General features: G+C 36.6%; 1 protein-coding gene across 6 annotated transcripts in view; it reads left to right on the top strand.

Annotated features, from left to right (window-relative positions):
• ARHGAP28 (Rho GTPase activating protein 28) overlaps window positions 1-11,851 on the top strand; it is a 155,228-nt gene extending 143,377 nt beyond the window's left edge. For 4 of the 6 annotated variants that reach the window (XM_036823789.1, XM_036823788.1, XM_036823786.1 and 1 more), the window contains 3 exons: window positions 1,453-1,577; window positions 5,845-5,909; window positions 7,998-11,851. In XM_036823789.1, coding sequence (XP_036679684.1) covers window positions 1,453-1,577; window positions 5,845-5,909; window positions 7,998-8,092 — 285 coding nt within the window. In that variant the 3' untranslated portion in view covers window positions 8,093-11,851. The other 2 variants (XR_005016241.1, XM_036823787.1) reach the window with 2 other exon arrangements.
• Window positions 11,852-12,812: the final 961 nt, after the last annotated feature.

Raw genomic sequence — 12,812 nt, 5'->3', positions numbered from 1 at the left:
CATTTCTTCTAGGGGATATACTGAGTCAATTCACATAAAACTACACCAAGAGTATCGTCCCTTGAGAACATACAGATTTAAAACAATTACCTGAAGAGTAGCCAGATCCTCAAATAGAAATTTATTTCTGCTTATCTCTAAATAGAGAATTAAGTTTTAAAACATTCAAGATTTTGAAACAAAAGGAATTTTCCATTCAATTCTAACAAAGAGACTTTATTGTTAATTAGACAGCACCATTCTTTGAATATTTCATTTAGATGAGAGCTCTGAGGTCCCCAAGCCAATCAGAGCACCTGAAAGCAGGGACACTCTTCCCCAGCAGCTGTCCACACTCCATTCTTCCCAGTGTTAATAGGACACTTTGAGGGATCAAGTTTGGTGCCCATCTGGAATTCAATTTGGAGTGACCATTCATTGCTCCTGACTAAAGAAAAAGAATATTTGAAAAGCCACATTTCTCAATTAGATCCTTAAATTTTTCAGAAGGTTAATCTTCTTAAAATAAATTGAAATACAGAATCCTACCTCAAGTAGGCTTATTTAGGACATTGTTCAAGAAAATGCACTGATAAAAACATTAGATTTTTGTCACAACCCAGTTTTTTTTTTAACATCTTTATTGGAGTATAATTGCTTTACAATGGTGTGTTCCTTTCTGCTGTATAACAAAGTGAATCAGCTGTATGCATACGTATATCCCCATACCCCCTCCCTCTTGCATCTCCCTCCCACCCTCCCTATCCCACCCTTCTAGGTGGTCACAAAGCACCGAGCTGATCTCCCTGTGCTATGCAGCTGCTTCCCACTAGCTATCTATTTTACATTTAGTAGTGTGCATATGTCAGTGCTACTCTCTCACTTCGTCCCAGCTTACCCTTCCCTATCCCCGTGTCAAGTCCATTCTCTGTGTCTGCGTCTTTATTCCTGTCCTGCCCCTAGGTTCATCAGAACCATTTTTTTTTTTTAGATTCCATATATGTGTTAGCATATGGTATTTGTTTTTCTCTTTCTGACTTACTTCACCCTGTATGACAGACTCTAGGTCCATCCACCTCACTACAAATAACTCAATTTCGTTTCTTTTTATGGCTGAATAATATTCCATTGTATATATGTGCCACATCTTCTTTATCCATTCATCTGTCAATGGACACTTAGGTTGCTTCCATGTCCTGGCTATTGTAAATAGTGCTGCAATGAACACAACCCATTTTCTTCCCTCATGATTTTAAGGCATTATAGTGAGACCTAAGCCTGTAACAAAAGTAAAATCCCAGATTAAGTTTAGTCATTAGTAAATCTGCTGTTAGGAAGAAAGCAGTGTTTCATTCTGGTTAAATCCTGGTCATGTTTACATGTTTCCCTAATTTGGAATGCCACTGATTTTCATGTCTCTTAAGTGTAATCATTGAGTTTAACAGAATGTACCGCATGTTTCCTCCTTGGCAGTCTGACGTGCCGGAGGGAGTCATAAGGATCCACGCGCCCCTTCTCTCCAAGGTGTCCATGGCCATTCAACTCAACAGTCAAACCAAAGCCAAAGACATATTGGCGAAATTTCAATATGAGAACAGGTGAGTAAAAGTGAATATGAGTCTCTGTACAGGAAGATGAACTTTTATCTGATGAGAAACTCCAGGCATTTGAAAATTTGCCCTTTTTGAAAACTTAGAACCTGTTACTTTAAGGACTTCACCAGTAAACAAAGAATCAAAAGGAGAGAAAGAAGTTAAGTAGACCATAGAATTATCAGTAACAAAAGGTTTTTTTCAAGGAATTTCTACAATTGGGATTCTTAAATAGGTATCTTCTGTCCTGGTGTCTTCATTTACTCAATCGGTTTTACTTTTATTTGAATGAAAAAATTAGCAAGTTAGGTTTGTAGATATCTTGATAGATTTCCAGGAATATCATTATTCCAGGCTCCACTGGGCTTTAACATGACTATATCAAGTAGAGTTTATGTAGCTGAGTGAACATCATAGCTGTTGGTTTCCCTAAAACCTACTACCAATAAACCTTAGGATCAGAGTGATGTTGACAAAATATTTTTTGCATATCTGCCTTAAGTCACCTTAAAGAGCATAAATCATGATAATTTTTGTCCAGGCATACTTATTCAGGGATAAACATTTGCCCTGAGGTTTTTTTAAAAGATGAGAAGCACTAGTTTAAATCTAGCCATGATAAAGCCAGTACAGTTTGATGGTCTCTAGTACAACTGATGGATATCCTTTAAAAGCAGCTTTCCAATCATATTGAAAAGGAGTAGCCATGTTGAGCAAAAAAAGGTTACATATTGCAAGACTCCATTTATATAACATTTTTGAAATGACAAAGTTTTAGAAATGCAGGGCAGGTGAGTGAGTGATTGCCAGAGGTTGAGGAGAGTGATCATGGAAACTGGTATTACCTCGATACCAAAACCAGGCTAAAATAATACAAAACAAACACTACAGACTAATATCTGTCATGAACTTAGATACGAAAGCCCTCAACAAATCTAATCCAAAGTATATTAAAAGAATTATACCTAGAACAAGTGGGATTTAGTTCAGGTATGCAAGATTAGTTTAACATTCAAAAATCAATTACTGTAATCCATCATATCAATTGGAGAAAAATCATATGATCATGTTAAATGGTACAGAAAAAGCATTTGACAAAATCCATCACCAATTCATGATAAAAACTCAGCAAATTTAGGAAAAGAGGAGATCTTCTGCAACTGGATAATGATCATCTCCAAAAACCTACAACTAACATCATACCTAATGATGAAAGGTGGAATGCTTTCTCTCCAAGATCAAGAACTCCAGTCTTATTCAACATACTAGTGGAAGATTGAGCCTGTACAGGAAGGAGAAAAAAGAGAAAGCATACAGATTGTAAAGGGAGAAATAAAATTAATGGTATCTGCATATGACATGATTATCTACATAAAATTTTTTTAAATCTTTTAAAAAAAGAAGACCTCCTAAAACTAATAAGTGAGTTCAACAAGGTCACAGGATATAAGATCAACACATAAAAATCATTGACATTGGAACGTGTAGAAATCAAATTGAAAATCAAAAGTAAAAACATTGCCATGTACCTAAATACTTAGGTATAAATGTTAAGTAAACATTTATAGGAACTGTATGCTGAAAATTACAGAATGCTGATGAAAGAAATCAAAGACCTAAATAAATGGAGAGACATAGCCTTTTCATGGATTGGAGGACTTAGCATAGTAAAGATGTTGATTTTTCCCAAATTGATCTATAGGTTTAATACAATCCCTATCAGAATCCCAGCAAGATATCTTGTAAACATGTGCAAGCTTATTCTAAAAATTTATATGAAAAAACACAGGCCCTAGGATAGCTACAACCATCTTGAAAAAGAATAAAGTAGGAGGAATCACTTTACCAGATATTAAGGCCAACTATATAGCTACAAGACAATACACTATATATATATATATTTACATCTACAGTAATCAAGACAGTGTGGTATTGATGGAGGGATGGACACTTAGGTCATTGGAACAGAATAGAGAACCCAGAAATAGACTCACACAAATATGCCCAACCGATTTTTAAAAAAATTTTATTGTAAACTACACATAACAAAATTACCATTTTAAGTAAACAGCTTGGTGGTGTTAAGTACATTCACATTGTTGTGCAGCCATCCCCACCACCCACCTCCAGAAAGTTTTATCATCCTGTACTCAGACTCTGTATCCACTAAACAGTAACTCCCCATTCCTCTCTCCCCCCAGCCACTGGTAACCACTGTTCTACTTTCTGTCTGTGTGAATTTGACTATTCTAGCCACTGATTTTTGACAAAAGTACAAAATCAATTCAATGGAAGAAGGATAGCCTTTTCAACAAATGGTGCTGTAGCAGTTCGAAGTCCATAGGCCAAAAAAAACAGAACCTCAGTTTAAACTTGACATTTTATAAAAAAATTAACCAAAATGGATCACAGATTTAAATGTTAAAGTAAAACTATAAAACGTTTAGAAAATAACGTAGGAGAAAACCTTTGTGATAGAGGACTAGTGAAGAATTTCTTAAACTTGACATCGTATGACTCATACGAAACAAAAATTGGTAAATTGGACTTCATCAAGATTGAAAACTTATACACTGAAAGACCCTGTTTAAAAGATGAAAAGACAAGCTAAAGACTTGGAGAAAATATTTATAAAGTACATATCCAACGAAGGACTAGTATCTAGAATGTATAAAGAACACTCAAAACTCAACAGTGCAGAAACAAACAATCCAATTTGAAAATGGGCAAAAGACATGAACAGAAGAGGATATACAGATGACAGATATGCACATGGAAAGATGTTCAGTATTTTTAACCATTAGGGAGATACAAAACCACAATGACATATTAAACACCTATGAAAATGGCTAAAAAGTAATAATAATGACAACACCAAGTACTGGTGAAGATACAAAAAAACTGAATTACTCATACATTGGTGGTGGGAATGTAAAATGGTCTAGTCACTCTGTGGAACAGTTTGACAGTTTCTTATAAAATTGAATATGCAACTGTCGTGTGACTCGGCATTCACACTCCTGGGCATTTATCCCAAAGAAATGAAGATTATATTTACACAGAAACCTGTACACAAATTCTTATAGCAGCTTTATTTATAATAGTCGAAAACTGGAAAAAAAAAAAAAACCATGTTCTTCAACAGGTAAATGACTAAACAGGCCGTGGTCCATCCATATCACAGTGTGCTACGCGGCAGTAAAAATGCAGCAGCCTGGGTGAATCTCCAGGGATCTATGCTGTCTGAAAAAAAAAAAAAGCCAATACAAAAATGTTCCATACCGTGTGTTTCCATTTCTATAACGTTTCTATAAATGACAAGTTTATAGAAATGTAGAATCCAGGGAAAAGGGGTGGAGGATGAGGACAGGGAGAGAGAGGTGGGTGTGGCTGTAAAGGGGAACAAGAGGAGTCTTGTGGGGAAGGAAATGTTCTGTACCTTGACTGAATCCATGTGGCGCTTCTGGTTGTGACTTCACACTAGGGTATTGGAAGATTTTACTACTGGGGAAACTAGGTAAAGAGTACACAAGGATGTGTCTGTATATTTTCTTATAACCACATGCAAATCTACAGCTATCTCAAATAAAATGTTTAATTAAACAAAGAGCGTGCACATCCTTCTCCCTCACAGCAGAGAGCTGAAGACCATCTTTTTGAGTAACCAAGCTGACAGTTCAAGTGGGCAGGAGCTCAGCAATGGTCTTTCCCAGACTCTTCTGCTCCGGCAGCCTAGTCTGGGGTGGAAGATTAAAATTGGGCAATTATTTTCTCTGACTTGCTTTCATTATAGGGCAGAGACATGCAACAAAGTCAACGTTAGTTTACAAAGCACTGGGCAAGCTTAGAAATGTGACGTGGGCTGAGGAAAGAATCTCATTCAATTTTTGGCAAATACAGAAATGAAACCTGATGGCTTTTGAACTGAGAGTAATGTGGCCCATGACAAGGCAGTATTAAACATCTAGCTGCTCCTTGGCCAGCCTTGATGTGTCAGTAAGGTGTCCTCTCTTAAGAGGAGCTGACCGTGGTGGATGGAAGGGCTGGGGTGGCTGTGAAGCCTGGCGGCGTCCAGCTTCCTCTCTGCCTCAGATGCTTGTCTGTGTCAAACAAGAAAAAAAGATTTTATCATCACTTCAGTCATAATAATGATTTGTGCGGTGTATTTCACCCAAGGCAGAATAAATTGTTTGTTGCCATGGTTATTTAATCCACAGGTTTACCCCAAATCACAGAGGAGGGTTAGAATTATATTGCTTTCTTCTTTTCTCAGTCATGGTTCATCGGAAGGCGTTAAGATTCAGAACCAAAGGTTGTATGAAATTGGAGGTAATATAGGTAAGCATTCTTTAATGTTTTTACTCCTACATTCTCTGATTACTCTAAAAGAAATATGATGCTATTATTGTAAAAGTGTACTTTACAAATTTCTTTAGTTAGAAAATCAAAATCACTGTGTCAGATTTTTAAAATCTCACATAAGAACAGTATGACTTTCTTAAAATATTTTCAAAATTTAAATGTAAATATTTTAGTCGATGTGGAGTAGATTTTTGAGTCTTTTAAATGTGACTCTGAAAGCTGGAGAGTCTGGAGATTCACGCAAATGAAAGGAGAAATTGTGGCACTTTCAGCTTCTCGACATCCTTTGTGTTGAACTTCCCTTCTCAACTCTCAGTCCAGTTTCATTCCTCCTATTCCCCTGAAGGGGGACAGAAAGGAATAAAAAGAAAATTCCGTCCACGTGCCTCTGTGTCCTTACCTTCCTCTTGACCCCCCTCACCGTTGGGATGAAATAGCCGTGCTCCTGTTTAGGGCGGCGCCTCCCTCCTGTGGACGAGGGCTTGGTCAATCTTCCATCCTCTTCTCTGTCATCAGCTTTTCCCTCCCAACCACACCATTTCTCTCTGCATAAACAGTTTTGTAATTTTTCTCATCTCCACAAAACTCTCTCTTGACCCCCTTCAAGTCTACTCCCATTTCTCTTCTCCACTTACAGCAAAAACTCCTTGGATCATTTGTGTATATACTCCAGTTTCTTCCTCTCCTTCTCTCTTGAAGCCACTCCAGTCCAGCTTTACCCCTCAACACTTCACCAGAATTGCTCTTTCGTCGAGGTCGCCGGAGGACTCTTCTGTTGTGAAATCCAGTGCTTCATTCTGTCTTTACAACTGCCTGGGTTGATCTTTCCCTCCTTTAAGAAAACACTCTCTTCACCTGGTTTCAAGGACCCCCTAAGCTCCTGGCTTTCCCCCCACTTCACAGGCTGCTCCTTCTGAGTCTCTTTGGCCTGTTACTTCTCATCCTCTCGACCTCGGAGCGCTGGAACTTCTCTCTACACTTAACCTACCATGGTGAGCTTAGTCCACCTCCTTGCTCTGAAGGCACCTGGACGCTGCCACCTCTCAACATCGTATGCAGACTCCCCTGGACACCAGCTTTCATATCCAGTCCCCAGCACATCTTGCCCTGGGCCTTCACATCTGCTCTGACTTTTGCCCTGGATGCTTTCCATTGGATGGTTCCCTCCTCACTCCCTTACCTCTGTCAGGTGTTTGCCGCTGTATCAGCTTCTCAGTGAGACCTTCCTGGATTGGACCCTCTTTCTGCACCTTCCCCGATTTCTTGTTCTCTCATGTTCTTATCACCATCAGACTTACTTTCTGTCATACTTGCTTATTTGCTAGTTGCCTTTTACCACTTTTAGAACGTAAGCACCCCGAGGGCAAGTATTTTTGACTGTCTGATGCATTGCTGTAGCCTCAGCCCGTACAGTAGTGCCTGGCACGTAATAACTCAAGAAATATTTGAGAAATGAATGAATGAATCAGGCAAGCAGTTAAATATTGGTAGTTTTGTTTGAGACTTTAGTGTACATTTCGAACACACTGTACCTAAGAATTTTCAAATGTATTTGCCCCCATGGAATGATCTTTTTGTTGTTATCAATTCCAGATCTCCTGCCCACAGGAAGAATGAAATGACCTTCCCTAAAATGAACTTGATGTTAATGTCTAGTCCTGGTCAAGTTTCTATCTATAAAACCGTCAGAGGACATGTATTATCATCTAAATGATCATTAGTGCTCATTACCATATAAATGAATTGATACCTGAAACAGGTTCTTGTCATATTTTTCTAATGGATGTAGTGAGTCTAGGGAACAACTTGCTTGTGGTTAGTGTGTCTGTTTGCTCCCCAGTGTCATGTGGGATTTATTTGAAGTACTTCACAGTCAGAAAGAAGCAAAGAAAAGAGGGGAGGAAGGCTGGCTTTGCTAGGAAACTTTAAAATGTATTTATTTTTGGCTGAGGGAACTATACTGGCCTTATTTGAGCCTTGCAAACACACATACATGCACACATGCACACACACGCACGGAAGTGTGCACTTTTGAAAACATACTCTGATTTTTCTTTCTTTTAGGACAGCACTGCTTGGATCCAGAGGCTTATATATTGGATGTATATCATGTAAATCCCCAGGCAGAATGGGTGATTAAACCCCAACCAAGTGTTTGAAATACCCCCCAAGATGGCAGCTATCGTGTATTACATGCCAAGAAGTCCTACATTTGGTAGGGAAAAAACAAGACTGCTTTTGACATGTTTGTTCCTAGAACCCTCTTGGTGTTTCTCAGCCCAACTGGTGTCTCCCACTGGTGTCAGCACGAATTGTGGAAGAGGAGCTGGTTGACCATTTGAGCTGAAGCTTTCTCATGATGGTTCTTTGATAAGAGTGAAGGAAAGAGGATGTGATCCTTCCAGAAGAAAGGCCAATATAGAATATGGAACTCTAATCATTTCTAACACTTTGACTTCACAGCAGAAATGAACTTGGTCCTCTACCTGGGGATAAGAAGCACTTCTTGATGTAGCAAATGCTACCAAACACAAGAGGTGGAAAAGACTTTTTTTTTTATACTTATGTTATATATATATAGACCTTTTTGAACAAGGATGCCAGAAATAACAAAAATTTCTGCTCTGAAAAATAATTTAGATCTACTTTCCAAAGAGAATCAGTTTCCAGAGTCACACAAACAATGTTTATGCTCTGACTTGCTCCTGAATTGGAGGAGGAGAACCTTCTATTTAAAAACCACTGTATTGTTATGTATGCTGTACTGTATTGTGGCTGTCTGCATTCTGGTGCAGATGAACATTTCCCTATCATGGGCTATTGAAAACTGATATCTTTAAAGCTTGTTCTCTTATGAGCACAGGTCCCCATAGTTAAGGTTAGGTTGACAAAGGCTGTTCTTGTGCTTCCATAACCTTCGGTGTAGTCAGCGGTCACAGGGCCCCTATTTCCTCATCATGATTATGGTGCTCAGTGAATAGCTTTCCATGTGCCAGGCACAGATTTCCTTTCCTCATCAAACATATCATTTTTTATATTTCACAGCTGTAGAGAATCACTTCTGCAGCCCCAGTTTTAAACTGCAGAACTGCCTTTGTCCAACTGCTCTTTCTTCAAGAGTGCTGAAAAATACTGTTATATCCAGATTTTATATGCTGTAAAAACAGGTTTTGTTTCTGTTCATCAATCATAGACTTGGCCAAGCACTGTGGATTAGCATCAGGCTTTAAAATCAGATGAATGTTTGGTGAGCTGAAAACTGCCTCGCTATCAAGATCCTGCGGAGCCATTTTCCAGACCTGCAGTTGGTGAGAAAGCACAATTCATGATTCTAATTGAGAGCAAATCTGAAATTTGCTGGGGGTTCCAGCAGCCCTGCCTTTCATTTGGAGACTGCAGTATAGTCGTTCTAGGGTTGGTTAGAAATGGGGACAGAGGTCTCATTTATCCCATGTGTGTGCTTTGGATTAGAATCTACTAATTAGATTGAGATTTTGATGAATTTACACCAGTTTTAATGAGATTTAACGCCCAAATGACTCTCTCTTGCAAATCAAACAATAGACAAAGTTGCTCACCAATGCAGAATACATTTAATCTACTTACCAAGTCTCAAAACAAAATGTGATAATAATTTAAGCCTATATTATAGAAGAAATCTTTTACATGCTCATTATGCCTTGATATCTATAAAAACATAATTTATATTCAACATGTAGATAATTGCATTTCTGGCCATTAGAATTTTGTTATATTTTTATAGAAAACTCAAATATCCATTCATTTTATTTGCTTATTTGAGAATTTTTTATTTCCTTTGCCTGAAAACCCATTAGAAGATAAACGTGTGTTCTGTTGGTTTATATTTATTCCTACATTTCATCAGTTTTCAATGTATGGCTAATTGACAGCATGTGAGTTTACATAATGAACTTTGAGGGTCTGAGAAAATGCCGTTATCATTTTTGCAATTCAAACAACAGGAGTAAACATTTTACTTCATGTAGTTGCAAAGGTCCAAGACATAAGATGGCTGTAATTTATGCCCACATACATGGAAGATATTCTTCAAATTAGCTGCCTTACACTTCTGTGTATGTATTAAAACAATGACTGATTTTTCTCTCTGAATTTCCTATCATTTAGAATATATTCTGTTGTGTTTAGAAAATTCACAGATCTATCCATTTAATTTTTTATTTGGGAATTTTTATTTCTTTTGACTGAAAACACATTAGGACAGATGCATAAGTTCTAAAGGTTTTAAGATTTACTTCATTAGTCATTAGTTTTAAATAAATGGCTAACAGATGACAGATTAAAAAAAAATTGTTTCTGAATTTCTTATCCACTTCTGTGTGGTTTTAGATGTCAAAGGCTTAGCCCAGTCAATAACTTTAATCACTTCAGTGCATCCCAGGATATGTGACAACTTTCAAATAACTATATGATATGGAAGCCCATGTCAATACCAATATCATTGGATATAACCTGAATTCTTAGTCATCAAGTTAACAAACTGATTAGAGAAGAATTTCCCGTAGACACACAAACTAATTTTTGTGTGGTTAAAGAAGTTCTTTTTACTAATTTTTACTTTTCTTTTTTTTACTAATCTTATTCTTAATGAATAATTTTATTCTTAATGAATAAACAAACCCCTACAATTAAAACTCAAAATTGCTGGTCACCTAAGTGTTGAAAAAACTGTCTTTGCCTTATGAAGAGTTGTTTTTTAAAATAGTTACAGTAATCTGTAAAAGTGAATAGTGTAAAAGCAAACATGAATAGTATATCTGCAAACAAAAGAAGAGTCAGATACTGGGCTTCTAAATTCTTTTCTTGGTAGCTTCCCACCTCATCTCTTCCCAAGTGCTCTTGGTGTACAGTTAGGAAAATTATACCTACGAAAACATTAGAGAAAGTTAACGTTTTAGGAACAATTATTCAGAAAAAAAACCCTAGAAAAGGCTCATTCTTTCCTCCATTCTACAAAAGAAGATCCCTTTGCTAAACAGCTCACTTGGGGATATGCTTCTTGGAGTCATTGAACAATGAGTTTAGTGAGTTCAAGGAGTGACCTTTGAACAAACTGGAATATTAATCTCTTTACAATGTATATACAATATAAACTACCTCACTTGTCTTTCTTGGAAGAAAAAAATAACGGACGTTAACAATTTTTGTTACAAACTGTTCCTGAATCTTATTATTTAAGTCACTTCAGTTAGCTTTCAGTGTACATTTAATAATATACATTTAATGATGTAAAATATTGTTAGCAAAAGCTTTAAAACCAAATAATCTGTAACTATGATGTGTGGTGTAGACGCTGAGAGAATCCGTGTCCCTTAGTCATTGTCTTGTGTGTTTAACTGTGCTGAGTCACAGGTTTTCAAATGTAGGAATTCACTTCATCTTCTTTCATGCATTTTCAACCGCTTTCCCCACATTGCACTTGACTGGAAGTAGTGTGAAATTAAACTTCTTTCTATCAAGCATATTTCAACTGTTTTTCGTAAATGTATCACATGTCTGAAAGGAATATATATTACAGGATTGAATAGTTTCTGTTTTCTGACAGGCACTTTCAACTGGTTTTTTTTTTTTCATAAATATGCCACTTAATAAAAAATAATATGGCATGGATTAAAATGTGTCTTTCAAACATTTTCAACAGTTGTACACACACACACACACCTTAATTTAAAAATAACATCTTTTCTTTCAGGCATTTTCCAACTTTTCTAAAACTATGTGCTTTGATTGAAAAATCATACTGTCACTAGGTTGCCAATTTTTTATGTTGTCTCCCATCTCAAAAGTTAATGTTCTTTCATCCCATAAGTTTCATTGTAAAGTATAATATGTATGTTGCATTTTATCCATAAAAATAAAGAGGAAAAAACTAAAAACATTATCATGAGAATTCTTATATTCAGCTAGTCTGAGGTTACCATGGTGCTGGTGAAAGAAAAGGAGCTTTAAATTCAAAAGGTTTGTGTCTGAGCCCAGTCTCTGTCACCTACTAGCCAGATGGTGGTCTTGTGCAAAAATCACGAGGCACTAGGGTAATGGTGGATGTTTGTGCAAAAACTATTTACTAAACTTGTTTGAGTTGATGCTTTTTAATCTGTGCTTTAAAAAAAAAAAAAAAAAGAATCTTTTCAATAGATACAGAAAAGACATTTGGCAAATTCAGTACTCATTCATGATTTTTTTTACACTCAACATTTTACTGTATACCAAAGCAAGGAAAAGAAATAATAAAAGGCATAAAGATTAGAAAAGAAGAAATAAAATAGTCTCCATTTGCAAATAATATGATTATTTATATACAAAAGCCTAAGGTACCTTCAACTATTAGAACTAATAAGATAAGTTAGCAAGGTCATGGAATACAAGATGATTATATAAAAATCAGTAGTATTTTTTATGCTAGCAGCAAGCCATTGGAAAATAAATTTTTAAAACTTCCATTTAGAATAGCATCAAAAAACAAAAAAATACTTGTGAGTGCATTTAACAAAATATATGCAAAACATGTATACTGAAAACTACTACTATACTAAAAACAAAATATTTGTGGTAGAAATGAAAGTAGCTGAGTAAATATATAGATACAGTATGTTTCTAGATGGGAAGAGGTGGGTGGAAGAGAATTGGCAAGATGTCAGTTCTCCACAAATATATCTGTAGATTCAGTGCGATCCCAGTTCATAACACTGTTACAGGGAAGAACCAAATCTGACTACATGTTGGATCTGTTTCTTTTACTTTAACCTTTGCTTTCCGCTGCTTTTGTTCACTAAAAGGATACTGTCTATACATAATGGCCTGCCTCAGGGAACCCTGCCCCTCTGCCTGAATGTAAGTGCC

This window comes from Balaenoptera musculus, chromosome 14, assembly GCF_009873245.2.
Source record: "Balaenoptera musculus isolate JJ_BM4_2016_0621 chromosome 14, mBalMus1.pri.v3, whole genome shotgun sequence".
Classification (NCBI taxonomy): Eukaryota; Metazoa; Chordata; class Mammalia; order Artiodactyla; family Balaenopteridae; genus Balaenoptera; species Balaenoptera musculus.
This window is presented reverse-complemented; position numbering and strand designations above follow the sequence as displayed.